The sequence below is a fragment of the Drosophila suzukii genome, chromosome 3, assembly GCF_043229965.1.
Source record: "Drosophila suzukii chromosome 3, CBGP_Dsuzu_IsoJpt1.0, whole genome shotgun sequence".
NCBI classification, from domain to species: Eukaryota; Metazoa; Arthropoda; class Insecta; order Diptera; family Drosophilidae; genus Drosophila; species Drosophila suzukii.
In genome coordinates, this window is record NC_092082.1 from 9,435,388 (window position 1) to 9,452,106 (window position 16,719).

The 16,719-nt window shown below is 46.6% G+C and overlaps 6 protein-coding genes across 18 annotated transcripts in view; 4 read left to right on the forward strand and 2 right to left on the reverse strand.

The window, feature by feature from the left end:
- The first annotated feature begins 8 nt into the window (after positions 1–8).
- On the forward strand, positions 9–4,533 carry LOC108012992 (type 1 phosphatidylinositol 4,5-bisphosphate 4-phosphatase). 2 transcript variants are annotated; one of them, XM_017078563.4, is made up of 6 exons: positions 9–149; positions 461–700; positions 2,678–2,859; positions 2,925–3,134; positions 3,192–3,356; positions 3,480–4,533. In XM_017078563.4, exons 2-6 carry the CDS (start codon positions 574–576, stop codon positions 3,594–3,596), a joined length of 801 nt encoding a protein of 266 aa, XP_016934052.2. In that variant the 5' UTR covers positions 9–149; positions 461–573; the 3' UTR covers positions 3,597–4,533. The 2 variants fall into 2 exon arrangements, with proteins under 2 accessions (XP_016934052.2, XP_016934053.2); XM_017078564.4 differs by having other exon boundaries at positions 122–228.
- CalpB (Calpain-B) lies at positions 3,191–10,202 on the reverse strand. The gene is made up of 3 exons (XM_017078559.4): positions 9,096–10,202; positions 8,759–9,033; positions 3,191–8,522 (listed from the first exon to the last, which is right to left on the reverse strand). The coding sequence occupies exons 1-3, from the start codon at positions 10,028–10,030 to the stop codon at positions 6,961–6,963; spliced, it is 2,772 nt and encodes a 923-aa protein (XP_016934048.3). The 5' UTR covers positions 10,031–10,202; the 3' UTR covers positions 3,191–6,960.
- Positions 4,603–5,339, forward strand: Hez (Hezron). Its single transcript, XM_017078565.4, has 3 exons — positions 4,603–4,736; positions 4,802–4,990; positions 5,049–5,339. Exons 1-3 carry the CDS (start codon positions 4,656–4,658, stop codon positions 5,337–5,339), a joined length of 561 nt encoding a protein of 186 aa, XP_016934054.3. The 5' UTR covers positions 4,603–4,655.
- Positions 5,471–6,413, forward strand: LOC108012994 (tubulin polymerization-promoting protein homolog). The gene is made up of 3 exons (XM_017078567.4): positions 5,471–5,610; positions 5,668–5,804; positions 5,858–6,413. The coding sequence occupies exons 1-3, from the start codon at positions 5,539–5,541 to the stop codon at positions 6,000–6,002; spliced, it is 354 nt and encodes a 117-aa protein (XP_016934056.2). The 5' UTR covers positions 5,471–5,538; the 3' UTR covers positions 6,003–6,413.
- Positions 10,186–14,921, forward strand: Taf2 (TATA-box binding protein associated factor 2). The gene is given in 8 exon segments (XM_070996742.1): positions 10,186–10,216; positions 10,798–10,910; positions 10,967–12,732; positions 12,792–13,204; positions 13,264–13,474; positions 13,526–14,609; positions 14,611–14,746; positions 14,801–14,921. Coding segments are annotated over 7 exon segments (3,687 nt in total). The 3' UTR covers positions 14,680–14,746; positions 14,801–14,921.
- The window catches only part of LOC108012947 (uncharacterized), an 84,126-nt gene continuing 82,238 nt past the window's right edge, over positions 14,832–16,719 (reverse strand). For 11 of the 12 annotated variants that reach the window (XM_070995820.1, XM_070995819.1, XM_070995823.1 and 8 more), the window contains one exon: positions 14,832–16,683. In XM_070995820.1, the coding sequence (XP_070851921.1) occupies positions 14,956–16,683 (1,728 nt within the window). In that variant the 3' untranslated portion in view covers positions 14,832–14,955. The remainder of the gene's footprint in view (positions 16,684–16,719) is intronic. The other variant, XM_070995826.1, reaches the window with a different exon arrangement.

Here is a 16,719-nt window from a genome sequence, read left to right on the forward strand (position 1 = left end):
TCCTACATGAGCACTGGTTCACTGAAACTTGGGAACTGGTTCGCTGGAAATCGAACTTAAGTGGCAACTCCCTGACTGACGTTGCCAGGCTGTCCAGTCACAGTGTGGCCAGATCGCAGCGACGGCAGTGCATTTTCAACAAAAATAAGGTAAAATATAGCACAAATATGGCCAGCAATTGTTAAACAATTAGGCAAATTGCAAGCAATCTAAGCCAAAGGCAAACGTGTGAGTGTGGGGAAAAGGAGCCTGCTTGGGCGTTGCACATGCAGCGGTCGGAAATTGATTAATTGCGGCGCATGCCGAAAAGGGAAAAAAGGGAGGATGTGTTTCAATAAAACGACGGGGAAAACCGCGACGAACAAGTGACAATCGGCGAAACAAAGAACTCCGTGTGGAAATGGATGTGGAAAATATGTGGCTCAATGTTTAATCTATGGATATCCTCCTCATTTTCCAGTTGAAAGCTACGTGTTGCAACAACAAAGGCAGCCCAAAAGTGCAACCGACCTAACGGGAGTTGCTCCTCTACATATAGATAATAACCGAGAGATATCCGGGAGATAATCCAGTATGGCGGATCCAGAGCGACAGAGCCTGATCAACAAGGACGACGGCAATGGCTACAACTCCGTGGACGCCGTGGACGAGGGCACCGACAATCCCGGGAGCAGCTCATCGGTAGCCACCAACGAGGACGGTGCGTATCGTTATTGTATAGCCGGGCCGGGCATTCAACCCGCATCCAATCAGCCGGGTGGCATTGGAAACCCAACAAGTGTGCGGGCGCTCTACTTATCCACCGCCGTGATTCCAAGTAGTCGTCCGCTCGTCTAACTTTGCATTTTCACACTTCACCCAACTGAGTCATAGTGGTGGGAGCACAGAAAGAAAAACTGATATGATATATGGGTCCAAAACTTTATCATAAAGGCATGGTTCTAATAATTCAAGATTTTTTTCAATAACCATTTCAAATTCATACATAACAATTTGCAAAATTTATATATGTTAACACCTTCAATTTAAAAAAGTTTTTTAAATGATTTTTCCAACTTTATATACCACGTCTAGTGTTATCCAATCGTTTTTATTATAAACTCTAAAATTGCTTAGTTTTTAGTCTTTCTTAGTTTAAGCATGCAAGTTAGGTCGTCATACTTTATAACTGCAGAAACTCTAGACTTACAAAATTATATCATATGATGATATAGTAAACTTTCCATTTTAAACGTAAATATTCATTTAATATTTATACATTAACACAAAACAATGTCATATGTAAAGAAAGAATTGGATCCGTCACTTTCGTTATTAGCCCAGATTACCTGGAAAAAAATTTTTCACACATGCAAATTTTTTAATAGTTCGATGGAGTTAAATTTCTTTCTGTTTATGCGTTGTTAGTAACCCGATGCCGGTATGGGCCAAATATTTGTAATGCCTTTGTTATTGTTTATGCTAGGACGCCTTAATCAGCGCAAGTAGCGTTCCTCACAGCTGTTTAATCAGCATCGATTTGGCGGTGGTGATAAAAAGGTGGAAAAGCGGGGGAACCAGGCCCATGAGTCATCGTGTGATTCGCTGCGTTATCGCAGCACTGTGCGAAACCGAAGGCACAGAGGGACTGCGATGAGCTGCGGATCCATTGTTTACCAAGGAACCTGATCTTCTGCTCAGGAAAAGCTCAGCCATATCATTAAAATACTCTACAAGAGTTCAGTTACATTGGATGTTCAAGGTGGTCCCATCACATTTATAAGTAACGCTAAAAACAACATACGCATAGCATTTAGGCAAAAGAAATACATTGTTTTTGATCTTAATCATTAGTGTTCTCCGATTTCTTATATTTTTATCATATCTCTTGAGTTAGGACTTGATACAATTTTCTGTCTGTGTTTCGGTTTGGGAAACTTCATAAGTGTAGTCTGTTTTTGATTTCGTTAGTCAGCAAATGTTGGTTATTCAGAAAAAAAATTGATAATGTAATAGAACAAAAATTCAACCGATTTAAAACTATAATTGCTATAAAATTTCCATGACGAACTTAGACATATCGTATTTTAAAAACGAGAAAAGGGTTCTATTTTATTAGACCCACTTAAGAAATGTCCTCTGAAGTAGTAGCACATTACATATTTTCATGGTTTTGTTGTAAGTGAGATAAAATATATTTTTATTTAATTGCATTAATAATAATTAATTTTTGATAATTGATATCATTATTGATTTGATAAATCCACAATTTGTTTGTAACAGCCTTTAATTCGAATTGTGGTAAATGAAATGGAAGTGTATGTAAGTTCTTTGTATTCTCCTCGGGGCTTGTTTATGCTTACATGCTTCTTGCACAAAGTTCGAACTTGTTTTGATCGAGAGCTGAGCTCCACCACTGCGGTCTAGCTGCACTAGTTTAATGTGAAGACAGGAACGCTGCATTCATAGAGCCAAAACATTGACCCATTTGGCTTTATCGCAGCTTCTCCGACCCAGACACTATCGGAAAATGCAGTTCTCACTCTCTCCGCGAGGCAATCTTCACCAGTTGAGCAGTGTGGTTGAGGGAACACTGCTGGCGAGATGTATTTATTTTACACCAAAGGTCTAGGCTTTGCAGGGCAAGGGTTCAGCAATTTATTTTATTAATAATTCTGTTTTCTAAATGGTTATACAGGCAATGGAGCACCGACGGCGGTGCCTTGCATTGGACCTGACGAGCTGCCGCCGCCGTATCAACAGAGCACTAATACCGGAGGCGTGCCCATGGTGACCTGTCGGGTATGTCAGCACATGATTGACATCACCACGAAGCGGGAGCAGCACGTGGTTAAGTGCACCCACTGCAATGAGGCAACTGTAAGTTGTACCTAACTATATTCCTAGATATAACCTGAGCTCACTCTCCTTTTTGATATCCATAGCCCATTCGGAATGCACCGCCGGGCAAGAAGTACGTTCGCTGCCCATGCAACTGTTTGCTTATCTGCAAGAGCTCCTCGCAGCGCATCGCTTGTCCAAGGCCCAATTGCAAGAGGATCATCAACCTGGCCCCGAGTCCCGTCACCCCGCCCGTGCCCACCATGCCGGGCATGTGCCGCGTCACCTGTGGCCACTGTTCGGACACGTTTTTGGTGAGCTATTTGCTGGATTTACACCCAGAAAGCACACTCTAATGCTTGCTCTTGCAGTTCAACACGTATCACAATGCCCTGGCCCGCTGTCCACACTGCAGGAAAGTCTCGTCGGTGGGTTCGCGCTTCGCCAATAGCCGCGGCGTGATGTTTGCCATAGTGGCGCTGGTGTTCCTCATCGCAGGCATCGGCGTGACCGTCGGCACATACTCGATTGCTTCGGTAAGCAAAATATATGGGTCTTCAAAAAGAAAACCACATTGTTCTTCTGACAACAAACATTTTCCCATATTTTATTGTTTACCCCCATACTAAGTCCGTATCTGTTTTCTTTATTTCTTGTAGGATCACGGCGGCATGTACTTCCTCTATGTGGCACTGTTCGTGATTGCGGGGTGCATGCTGGCCCGCTCCGCCTACTATTTCCGCCTTAAAGTGAGCGCCATCGATGGGCCAATGTAAAGCTAAAGCACGGGGCCAACAGCAAAGGAAGTGCATTGTTTTATTTTTATATATATATTATTCATATATATCATTCCTTTTGATATTAAATTTAACTAAACAAAAGCAGCCAATTTGCAGACGGATCATGTGAACATTTCTCCAGCAGTCCAGCTAAAAAAATTCTTAATTTCGATCAAAAGTAATAGCAAACCTAGCTAAATTATCGAAAAGAAGGTCCCCGTTTAAAGTGATTTTGAAAAGCATAATTAGTATGTTAAGGCCGTAACTAAACTAAACTCTATACTAAAAGCAAATATTTCGAAGGTCGCAGGAGCAGCTACCATTAAAGTGCTAAAAGAGAATCGCAGAACTGTAGGCAGTCATTAGTTATTAGAACAGCGACCGATCAACTACACATGCACCCACTATAGGATCCCATTTATAGAATCGTCAGGCTCCATTTTAAAGATTTGTACAGTTTCGTTGCTTAAGTGTCCGATTTGTTATCCGTTTGTGCCTGTCCTGCAACTGTTTCGGTATTTATTCTTCACGTATTCATCGATACGCTTTGAATTTTGTGTTGCTAAGAATTTATCCAATGCACTCTTCTCAGTTCCCGCCAAAGCAGATGTGAGCGTTTTGTCTTTTGGCGTTAGAAATAATTTAAAGGGTATGCTAATAGTGCTAATGAAGGTACATACATACGCGCATATATACCACACATACATAATTATAATGAAAATAAACAAAGCAACACTTCTTGAACAACAGAGGAAAAAAGCAACGCTCATGCAGAAACAACAATTTAGACAGCAACTGCTAAACTGCGAAATTGAATATATATATGATTAAAAGGAACGGTTTACTTTTGAAATATATATATATACAACATTTATATTTAGTACATTATAAATTAGCATACATACACTGTAAATAAAAAGAAATAAAACCACAAGCACAACTGACTTTTTTTTGGCGACAACATGGCGAAGCTATAGAGTGCCTTGAACTTGCTGTCAGACATATTCGATCTGATTTTCATAATTTATCTCTCAGCCTGTGAAGTGTTGTTCCAAAATGTCGTCTTTGGCTCCTTGTTTCACCGTGGGATCTATAGTGCGCTGCAAAACTTGTTTTGGCGATAATATTTTGGGAGAGGTATTATCTATATATTTATTTTCAAATTATTTGGAGATAAATTATATAACAAATGCAATCCCTAGGTGGTTTCTTTTGATCTGGGCGTTAAAATGCTTATGATGAAGTGTCCATCCAGCAAAGGAGGTGGTGACGAACAGACCATTTGCAACCTGACCATTGTGAATCTTTCCCTGTGCGTGGACATTGAGATTGTCAAGGAAATGCTGCCCTTAGAGAATGTACAACCCCCGGAACCGATCAATATCCAGAAGGTAAATTTGTTATATTTATTTTATGAGCCAAGTCTCAACGTATTATTTTCCATTGTAGCTTCAAGAGCGATTCCTACGTGCAATCGAACATCGTACGATTTTCTGCCGTAGCTATCATCCCCATGCATCTCCTTTTGGTCAAGCCCTATATAGGTTCATGGTCAAACATTTCGGTAATACCGCAGTCAAGTGGTACAGCCAAGGCGATAATGTAGCCATCGTTATACTGAACCAGGTGATCATAGAACCTCCGTATGCAGTTGGAAATATCAGATGCCAGGGGTGGGAACCCAAATTAGCTATATACGTCCAACGCATCGTAGCAGACTTCCACAATAAACAACAATAAAACGACGCCCGTGCCCATGGCAACAGTCGTCTAGATATGAAGCTCTCGATTCTCTGGCCGCTTTGTTTATCAACAAAACAATTCGAAATACATATACGTAGTCTCGACACCCACATAGAACACTTTTCTTAATCTGCCAAAAAGCACAATTCCAATTTGTACACAAACGATTTAATGCACTGCTAAACAAAAATTTGCCATGGCCGATGATGAAGATAAACCAAAAAAGCACACCCTAGACTCACTGTTCCTGGTTTATTGCAACTTCCAGGTAAGATAAATCGGTTAATGAAGTATACTATGCATTAGGCTAATTATACGATGGCAGGTTATACCTACGGACATCGAAAACGAGGTGTTCGACAGCATACTCCTCTCTCAACTGGATGCCTGGCTGGAGCAAGCTAAGCTTATGCCGAATCCTATAACTCGAACCCAAACTGGTCTCATCTATATGCGATACAAGTAAGAATAAACTTAGCTAAATATGATATCTCTCTTAATAAAACTAACCGTAGAAAATGGCGCTTGGAATATGAAGACTTTCTGGAGGTTCTAAACAACTTGGCCTCTGATAACGACTTACCAATAGATGAAATGAAGCAGGTGATGATCGATGCTGGAGTCCCAAGCGGTGCCGATATGGTCGTAGTCGTCAAATAGATAGTCTAGTGCATCACTGTGGTTCATTTATTTACATAAAAAAGTATGCATACAACAATCAAATTTTCGATAGTAACAATTACATAAATATAGACAATTTTGATTAGTTAAATTGTTCACAAAAATTATAGAATAGTATAAAAGCGTCCAACAAAAAGCCTCTTATACCAATTGGTTAACCTCAGTTAGTTTAGCATTTTAAAAGCAGAGGGTGCTTAAGACTTAGACATTTTGAGATTGCTGATAAGAAAACGAAATACGAAATGTAGGGGAAGTACAAGCTTATACTGAATTCAATAAATTTACTGATATTTGCATATCTTGATAAATCTTATAATTATTCGATAAGGGATTGGGTCTGTTCGCTTTGCTTTTCTTCCCTGATATTAATAACAACTTTTGTTTGGACAACAGAGTCTGGTTGGATTTAGTTCTAGCACCTGAACAAATATGTAATGTGGCGGCTCGGAGATTACGATGTTACAAAAATACATGCTTATTCAATCCGTTTATCATATAAATATTATTGATGCGTATTAATGGCTTTACGAGTGTCTCGTAGCTAATGTAAGGTAATAATGCACTTTTCCGTTTGTACTAGCAAATTTCCAGCTCTTGTCGAGGTGCGCAGAGCAACTTTTTATTGATGCTCGCTCTTAGTCATCCCTCCAGTGGCTCCGTATAGTATAAAAGCTATAGTGTATATTGTATAAATTGTGTATGCGGTTCGTGCCATTCCAAGGCCACTCCAATTCGCCACATGAGTCTGTATTTCCGGACTTTGTCATCTGATAAGATTATCTTGTTGGCTAAGTGAATGTATCTCTCCCAATCTTCGGGGTGTATCGTCATGGATCTTTGTTGCTTTGCTCATATCATCATTCATGAGTAATATAATGCACAGGTATGATAAGTGTTTGTGGCACTTAGGATAAGATTAGTATCAATTGCAAGTGATTTAAGAGTAAATTGTTCTCTCCAGCCAGTCGTCCAGATTAAAGAAGGCGGTATCCGAATTGTCCGTATCCCGTTCGCGGAACATCTCGATGAACGTCCTCACCTTGATAGCACACATAAGGAAATCGTCGAATGGTATTTGTCCCTCCCGCGAACCGTAGCGATGGGCCAGGGCATTCAGGAGTCGGTTGTTCAGATGGTAGCCAGCCGAATTGAGCGCTCCGCGCAGATGGAATCCATCGATACTGCCAGTGCGGCGAGTGTCATACAGTTTAAAGACCGCCCGCCACTTGGCAATATCGGTAAGCAAAGCCTCGAACTCCTCGAAGCCCAGGCGGCCGGAGCGATCCTTGTCCAGCATGGCCACCATCGAACGCACGGCATCCTTGGAGAAGCCATCGGCGCCCACCATAACGTCGCGCATCGAGTGGTCCAGGATGCGCTTCAGCTCCTGCCAGTCCACCTCCTCATCGCTACCAGCCACGCTGTCGAACAGGCGACGCAGGGCAATGCGCTGCGGATCATCCTCCTCCTTTGGAGTTGGTGGCGGCAGAGCCGGGGCGATGCGGTCATCGGTCTCGCCAAAGCCGACCTCGTCGTCGTTCTCCTCCATGTTGTTCATTGTCTCTGAGAAGACGCGAATGATAAACTCGCCCTCCTCATTCGGATCGAAAGTCGAAGGAACGATCAGGTAGTGACCAGGAGGCAACTTGAACCTGGCGCACACCTCGCGCGTATTAATGAAATGCGGAGATCGGGCCACCGAAGCTCGGTACTTAAAGAAGTTCAACCCCTGGGGCTTCACCTGCATGTCCCTATCCGTCAGATGATAAATGGCAAATCCAATGGTAAGACAGTCAATGCCCACGTTGCGCTTGCTGCGTCGGTTCTTTTGCATCAGCGCCACAATAGCTGTGCACTTGCCATCATCATCCTCGTCGTCCGGATCCTCAAGCGATATGATATACTGCGGATTGTGCCAGAAGGTCTCCAAGAAATTTCTGCAGCCTCCGGCCGTTACGCCCGATGTCCACTCACCCTCAAACATGGACATCTCCCACTTGCGACGAGAGCTCTGCTGTTGATCTTCAGTCAGCGAGTCGGGCGATAAGTTACAGATCTCCACACGATCAAAGTGGTTGAGGAAGTCCTGGAAGGACATCCAGAACTCGCCGTCCCGATCAAAATTCAGACCAATCTCCTCCTTTGTGTGCTCCGGAATGAAGCGCCACTCAGGCGAGCTGTCGCTCCATGGACCGCTCCACTCGGCATCGTTACCCCAGGGGTTACGCATGCGAATCATGGGCAGCTTGCCCTGACGATTCGGTGTTGAGATGTCCATGAGACACACCTTTGTGATGGAGTAAGCATGTCCGCGGATCAGACCCTGAGGGGTCTCCGCCTCCAGGACGTGTGGATCCGGCTCCAGGGAGCAGCCCATCATCGAACCACGATCGGCGGCCTTCATCATGATGCTGAATAGATTTGGAGGAGCCTCCTTGATGTCATACCACTCGGTGACGCCGCCAGTGAAGTCCTCCATGGCCTCGCAGGTGGTGCCGCCTAAAGGGAAAGAATAAATTGTTAAGGATTGCTAATGATATTGATTTATGCTCAAAGGTTTTTAATTAAAAATGTATATAATAATCTAGCAACAATATTCCGAACAGAAAACATTTATACATACATTTTTATAAAGAACCTATGATAAGCATGGTATATTTTTAGAAAGGAATTTTGAATAAATTTTAAGCATGACACATTCACTATATACGAATTTTGATAATAGTATCTCATACCCTTAAGAGCTTCATAGGAACCATGGAGCTTTGCGTAGGCCTTCTCCAACAGGGCACTCCAGAACTCGTTCTTCTCAGTGGAGTGCATGTAGATTAGCTCGCCATTATAAGTAGGAAGGCGATCATCGATGACCACCTCCACCCACTTGCCATACTGCCAGAACTTGAAGTGGAAGATTCCAGCGTAGTTCTCCTCGAAGTCCTGATCCGGAGGGATCACCCGGAAGAACAGCTTCGAGTCCTGCGTCAGGTTGGCCGCTGCAGCCAGGAGCCAGCTGTAAAGGAAAGTGATTACTTTAAGTTAGTCTATTTCAGATAAGGATAGATTTCATCTTACCAATCGCCAAGTTCTCCTTGTTGGACATCGAAACGCGAATAGCCCTCCACAAAGAACTGCGGATCGTCAACAATGTCGCCGGGACGCAGCCACTCGTAATAGCGATCTGGTCGCCGGGAGTACATCAGCGAGGCGTTAGTGGCCGGAAAGTCGGGATCCTCGAACATGGTTCCATTGGCCACGCAGCTGGCGCGAAGGGATTCGAAATCTCCCTTGCTGACGCTGTTCTGCCGAGCACTGGTGGCCTTGCGACCCATCCAGAACATATTCTGGTTCTCCGGCACCTTGACGCTGGTGAAGCTCAGCTCAGCAATGCCCACGGAAGGTTCCTCCTCCTGAGTAGGAGCACTGGCCGGTGGTGGAGCCGTCGGATATGGCAGAGCTGGGAATCCAGCACTGTGCTGGGGAGCCGGACTCGTTGGCATTGGAGAGTACGGCATTGGCATGCTTGGGAGGCCGGGCATGGCCGTTGGATATGGTGCTAGTGGAGCAGCCGGGTAGGGTAAATTGGGCTGGGGCATGCCACCAGGGTACGGCATTCCGGTTGGATAGGGGGCCATTGGGGCAGTGGGATACGGAAGCGAAGATCCGGCCGAGGGCAGACTGGGATAGAGACCACCTCCCGGGTATGGCGTGGCACTGGGATAAGGTGATGGTGCTGACGGAGCTCCTGGCACGGGCATTCCCATGCCCATTCCGGGTCCCGAGTACGAGGCATTTTGGGCGTGACTCGTCTGCTTCACCACATATGGCATTCCACCCACGGATTCCGACGAGGGATAGGGTAGCGAAGGGTAGAGACCCGCTTTGGGCTTGGGGGCTCCTCCTTCGCTGCCGCCGCTGACTTCATTCTTGCTGTAGCCCAAGGCCGCCAGGTTGACCAGGCCAATGCCACTGGCATGATAATTCTTGGGGTAATTATCAATCCCGTACATCTTGGTTTTCCTCTTCCACGCACTGGGTTTTCCCAAATCTACGAACTAATGGCGTTTCAAATGGGCTAAAACAACGGAGCTAGCTGATTCCAGATGTTTATTAACTCGCTGGCGTGATAAAACTGCTGACTCGCTGGGGGAATCGTACGCTTTAAATGGGAGAAGTATCCAAATTTAACTTTCTCGGTAAATGATTCATAATCTTTAACCCTTGTGGGCACGGTTTTTTGCCTTAAATGTATAGGTGCACGCATGGTCAAGTGCATTTCATTAACGCTGAATGAACCATATCTTAATTTAGTTGAAAATTAAAATACAATTTTGTAATTAAGTTTTTATAATAAATAACATTAACATACATAGATTATTGGTATTAAGAATAATACAATGCACATCTTTGTTTTGTGACTTCACTGTCTTCAGCACGGACAGTAATTATACTTTAAAAATATGTTCCAATAATAATGCTAATAATTTACCTGTTATTATTTCAAATCGGAAAAACCAAAACCCCGAAACACCACAAAGGGTTAAACGATGCTCGCAGGGCTGCAACACCACGTAGAGTTGCCAACATACCGAATTTATTTTTGGTATTTTTTAGCCCTGTCGGCATTCACATAAAGAAGAAGAAGTTAAACAGTGCTCTTGTTTTTTGATAACAAACTAAAAATTATTTGACATATTCTGGAGAAGAACGGAAAATTAAGCGATGGAAACACAACCTGAGGTGCCCGAGGTGCCGCTGCGTCCCTTTAAACTATAAGTATTCCCCCAGTTCTTTCAGGAATACCCAAATAACAATTTCTTCCTTTTTAACAACACGGCGCATCAGGTTGTGAGTCTCACGGGCATCAGTTTCGAGCGGAAGAGCATAATCGTAAGGATATATCTGCAATGCGTGTGCTTTGGCCTAACAATATCTTCTCCTTTTAGGGCGTGGTCGAGCTGACCATCGTGCCGAACAGCGAAAACCTACGCCTCATCCGCCTAAATGCCAAGCAGCTGAGGATCTACAGCGTCGTTTTGAACGATGTCTGCCAGGCGGAGTTTGTGTACTTCGATCCCTTCCAGGACATTACGCACAGGGAACCCAAGAGCCGAGTACTGGAGGTCTACTCCAAGCACCATCTGGCCGCCGCCCAGATCACCGATCCGGATGCGAACAACGGCGAGCTGTTGATCCAGGTGCCGCCCGAGGGCTACTCCATGATCCAGGAGGGTCAGGGTCTGCGCATCCGCATCGAATTCTCGCTGGAAAATCCCAAGAGTGGCGTACATTTCGTCATACCACCCACGTCCACGGACGAAGAGACCCAGATGAACTGCTCGCATATGTTCACCAACTGCTATGAGAACTCCACACGTTTGTGGTTTCCCTGCGTGGACAGCTTTGCCGATCCTTGTACCTGGCGACTGGAGTTCACCGTGGACAAGAATCTGACGGCTGTGTCGTGTGGAGAACTTATGGAAGTCATTATGACCCCAGATCTTCGAAAGAAAACTTTCCACTATACCGTTACCACGCCAGTGTGTGCGCCGAATATCGCGCTGGCTGTTGGTCAGTTCGAGATCTATGTGGATCCGCACATGCACGAGGTGACCCACTTCTGTTTGCCCGGAATGCTGCCGCTACTGAAGAACACTGTTCGCTACCTGCACGAGGCCTTTGAGTTCTTCGAAGAGACCTTATCCACGCGCTATCCATTTTCTTGCTACAAACAGGTGTTTGTAGACGAATTGGACACGGACATTAGTGCTTATGCCACTATGAGCATCGCTTCTGTGAATCTTCTGCACTCCATAGCAATCATCGATCAAACCTATATATCTCGAACCTTTATGTCACGCGCTGTGGCTGAGCAGTTCTTCGGATGCTTCATCACATCACATCACTGGTCGGACACCTGGCTGGCCAAGGGCATCGCCGAGTACCTGTGCGGACTGTATTCGAGGAAGTGCTTTGGAAACAACGAGTACCGCGCTTGGGTGCAATCAGAACTGGCTCGGGTGGTTCGCTACGAAGAGCAGTACGGCGGGATTATCCTCGATTGCAGCCAGCCTCCAGCTCCGTTACCAGTTTCGGGCACAAATCCATCGGCTGCTGCCAGCAAGCAACAGGAAATTGTCCACTATTTCCCCATCAAGAGTTTGCACACTGTGTCGCCGAAATATGTGGAGGCGATGCGCAGGAAGGCACATTTGGTTATACGGATGCTGGAGCACCGCATCGGCCAGGAGCTACTCATTCAGGTGTTTAACAAACAACTGGCCTTGGCGACCAACGCGGCGTCGATGAAGATTGGTTCTGGACTCTGGTCTCAGCTGCTCATCTCGACTAACATCTTCATCAAGGCAATTTTCACGGTAACGGGCAAGGATATGTCCGTTTTTATGGACCAGTGGGTGCGCACCGGAGGTCATGCCAAGTTCTCGCTCACATCTGTTTTTAACCGCAAGAGAAACACCATCGAGCTGGAGATCCGTCAGGATTTTGTTAATCAGCGGGGAGTCAGGAAGTACAATGGGCCTTTGCTGGTTCAGCTGCAGGAATTGGACGGTACTTTTAAGCACACGCTCCAAATTGAGAACACGCTTGTAAAGTCGGATATCACCTGTCACTCGAAGAGCAGGCGTAACAAAAAAAAGAAGATCCCATTGTGCACCGGCGAGGAGGTTGATATGGATTTATCAGCCATGGAGTACGTTTTTTAGTTGTATTTATTTTTTAAACAAACCTATTAATAACTTCCTTACTTAGCGACTCACCTGTGCTTTGGATCCGCCTCGATCCAGAGATGATTTTGCTGCGAGATCTGATCATCGAGCAACCCGACTTCCAGTGGCAGTATCAGCTGCGGCACGAACGTGATGTTACCGCGCAATTTCAAGCCATCCAGGCTCTGCAGAAATACCCAACGAATGCCACCAGGCTCGCTTTAACAGACACCATAGAGAGCGAACGTTGTTTCTACCAAGTGCGCTGCGAGGCGGCCCACAGCCTGACCAAAGTGGCTAACCAGATGGTGGCCTCCTGGAGCGGCCCACCCGCCATGCTAAACATATTCAGGAAATTCTTTGGTTCCTTTAGTGCTCCGCACATCATCAAGCTGAACAACTTTTCCAACTTCCAGCTGTACTTTCTGCAGAAGGCCATTCCTGTGGCAATGGCGGGTAAGAGTTTAAGATGGGAGTTTGTAGATATCTTATTGACCTTAAAATTCCTTTTGCAGGTCTGCGAACCTCCCACGGCATCTGTCCACCGGAAGTAATGCGTTTCCTCTTCGATCTCTTCAAGTACAATGAGAATTCGCGTAACCATTATACGGATGCTTACTACAGAGCGGCTTTAGTGGAAGCTCTGGGCGAAACACTAACACCTGTGGTCTCCGTTGCTATCCATGGCACTCAGATCACCACGGACAGTCTTTCGACAGATGCAAAGTAAGTTGGCAAGTCAAACATTATAGACTGTTATTAAATTTTGATCTCCAGATTAGTGCTTGATGAAGTTACTCGTCTTCTAAACATGGAGAAGCACCTGCCCTCGTACAAGTACATGGTCTCCGTATCCTGCCTGAAGGTCATCCGAAAGCTCCAAAAGTTCGGTCACCTGCCATCACTGCCTCACATTTACCGCAGCTATGCGGAGTATGGAATCTATTTGGATCTTCGCATTGCTGCCATGGAGTGTCTAGTGGATTTCGTGAAGGTGGATGGACGTAGCGAAGATCTGGAGCATTTGATCACGCTGCTGGAAACTGACCCCGATCCGGCTGCACGCCATGCTTTGGCCCAATTGTTGATCAACAACACCCCCTTCACGCGCGAGTCTCGCAGCCGTCTGGATAAACCGAATCTGGTGGATCGTCTGTGGTATAGTATCAACACGCTGGCTTACGACACCAAGCTGCGTTGCGATATCGTGGACTTGTACTACGCTCTGTATGGAAGCAAGCGCCCTAATTGCTTGCAGGCCGGTGAGAACCAGAGCTTCTACAAGGATCTAATGAAGGATAATGGCGGCAGTGCAAGCAGTGTGACCGGCAGCTTTAAGAAGACCAGTGAGCCCAAGCCGCCTCCTCAACCGCTAATGGACAGTTTGGCCAATGAGCCGCAGGAGCGGCACAAGCCCGCCATGGTCACCATCAAGAGGACGGCAACAGAAGCCTTCGAGGTGGGCGATGAAATTATCAAACTGGAGCGTAGCGAAGAGATCACCGTGCTGGATGAACCAGTAAACGTTCAGGCCTACGATAGTGAGACCAAAGTGAATATCTTGCCGACAGATGACGACGCACCCGAATCGCATCAGGCATCCAAGCGCCTTAAGACCGAAATATACGCCGAGGATGATAACTCATCCGTAATGCTGGACGTGGGCGACTCCACCAGATATGAGAGCAGCTACGAGGAGGGCAAGCTCAAGACTGGCGATGGTCTGCTCAAGAAGAAAAAGAAGAAGGACAAGAAGAAGCATAAGCACAAACACAAGCATAAGCACAACAAGGACAAGGACAAGGATCGCGAGCGCAAGGACAAGGACAAGCGTGATCCGCAGATATCGCGCCTTCAGGCCCGAGAGACTGCCACTCCGGACACGCTCAGCTCGGCGGACAGTAGCAACAGCAACAGCCTGCCGCCCATGAACCTTAACTAAGTGAGGGTTCCAATTGGGTGGGATTGTAAGTTGCAACAGCTATGTGCAAAATAAAGGTAAAACTAGATTTAACACGGAGTCTATTTTTATTGTTCGGAAATCTCTTACAGATCGCCAAAGGATATTCGTAAGAGCTATACCTTTCATTGTTAGTTTTTCATTCTTTTATTTGTCGGTTTATAATTTAACATTAAGGAAGTGCTGAAACATTTTTACAATACTTACAAACTAGGCAAGGACATTTTAACTAATACAGGACGTGGGTTCACTGCACCTTCGTCTTCGCGGTCTCCGCCTCCGGAGCCGCAGCCTTGGGCTCACTGCCCGCCACTGCGGTGTCCTGCTCATCACGCGGCCTCCTTTTCTGCAGCGCATGGACATGGGCCAGGGTGTGGGGATGCGATTGACCCTCAATGGGCTGCAAGTACGTGATGCTACCGCCGCCAATGCCAGTGGCCGTTTGTTGATGCAGCTCTCCGGCGGACGGAGTGGACAGGATCTTGACCGACGGCTCCGAGGGAGCGGCCAGCGATCTGTGCTGCTGATGGGCCGACAATTGCCGTGTAGCCAAACGCATGATGTGGGCGTAGTCTACGGGTGGATGATTGCGGTACTCGGGATGATCCTTGACGTACTGCTCATATGGGACGGGAACTGGCACGGGCACCGCCTTCACGGGGTAACCGGCATCCACCAGAGCTTGGAACTCGGCCTGGGTCAGGGGTTTGCCATTGGGAGGCGGCAGGTTAAGTTGCTTCACTTCATCCAGAGTCCGGAGCTTCTGAATCGGAGCTGTAGTGGGTGTCGGGCGGGATGGAGTGGCTATCCCAGTTCCCTGGGATACATAAATACTGGACTGCGAAGGAGATGGTGATGGATATTCAGCGTGGAGCGGCAGAGCTGTGGGTGTTACACCCAGATTTCTCTGGGCATGCTTAATCGGATCCGGCGGACTGGGATAGAAATTCGATGGCGGCGGCGGAGAAGGCGATCCCTGGCGATCATAATCGGCATAGAGCAGAGATTTCGTGGGAGAGGCTAACTTGTAGTGCTTTGATCGATGATACTGCTTGGGAATGGGACTCGGCTTGGGTGCCCCAGTGGGCGAAGCCTCCTGGTAGTAATACTGCGAGGGCTGCGGCTGATTTGTCTGCTGCGTGGGATAGACCACGGGTCCCAGTCGCTTGGGTTCCGGCGAGGGATAGATGGGCGTCGGTTGCTGGAAGTTGCTGAACTTGAAGAGCGATGGAACGAAAGGCTGGTTATTTGCATCCAGCAAAGAGTTGGGTGTGCTGGCAAGGTAGGCCTTGGGTTGTCTCAGGGCAGGATGCGAGGTGGGTGGTGGTGGGTGCTGAGGAGGGGGCTGTCGCACCACCACCTGCTCATTGCTGCTGTCTAAGTAACCCGACGATTGTCCTGGCTTATTGGCAGCCAGCAGTTTCTCGATCTCACTTTCCAGAGAGGATTTGGCCAGAGGATGATTGGGCAGGGTTTTGTAGCTAATCTGAGGCTGGTAGTAGGCAATCTGTGGTGGCAATCCATGGATGAGTTGCTGACCAGGATGGGGTATTGGCTTATGGAGTTGCAGACGTTGAGGTTGCTGCTGCTGCTGGAGCTCCTCATCATCTTGGATCTGCTGGGCCTGTGCCTGTGCCTGCGGCAAGGGCAGATACTTGGGTCCACCGCGGGGATGGGAGTAGGTGGGAGTCACCAGCTCTTGCTCAGGCACATAGCGCTCGCGATAGCCACCCAAGCCCAGAGAGGGATCCGCTTGCTGTAGCACCTTGTGGGTGGCAGCTGTACTGTGGATGGACAGTGGTTTGGGTTGTTGTTGTTGCTGCTGTTGATGATGTTGCTGCTGCTGATGCTGTTGATGTTGCTGTTGCTGTTGATGTTGCTGTTGCTGCTGGCGAAGTTGCTCGTGGTAGGCCCTTGCATGCAGCTCTTCCTCCAGGAGTTTGAGGAACTGCTCTTCGGGGATAACTTGGTAAGGCTTTGGAGAATCAAAGTTAATTAATATGATATCTTG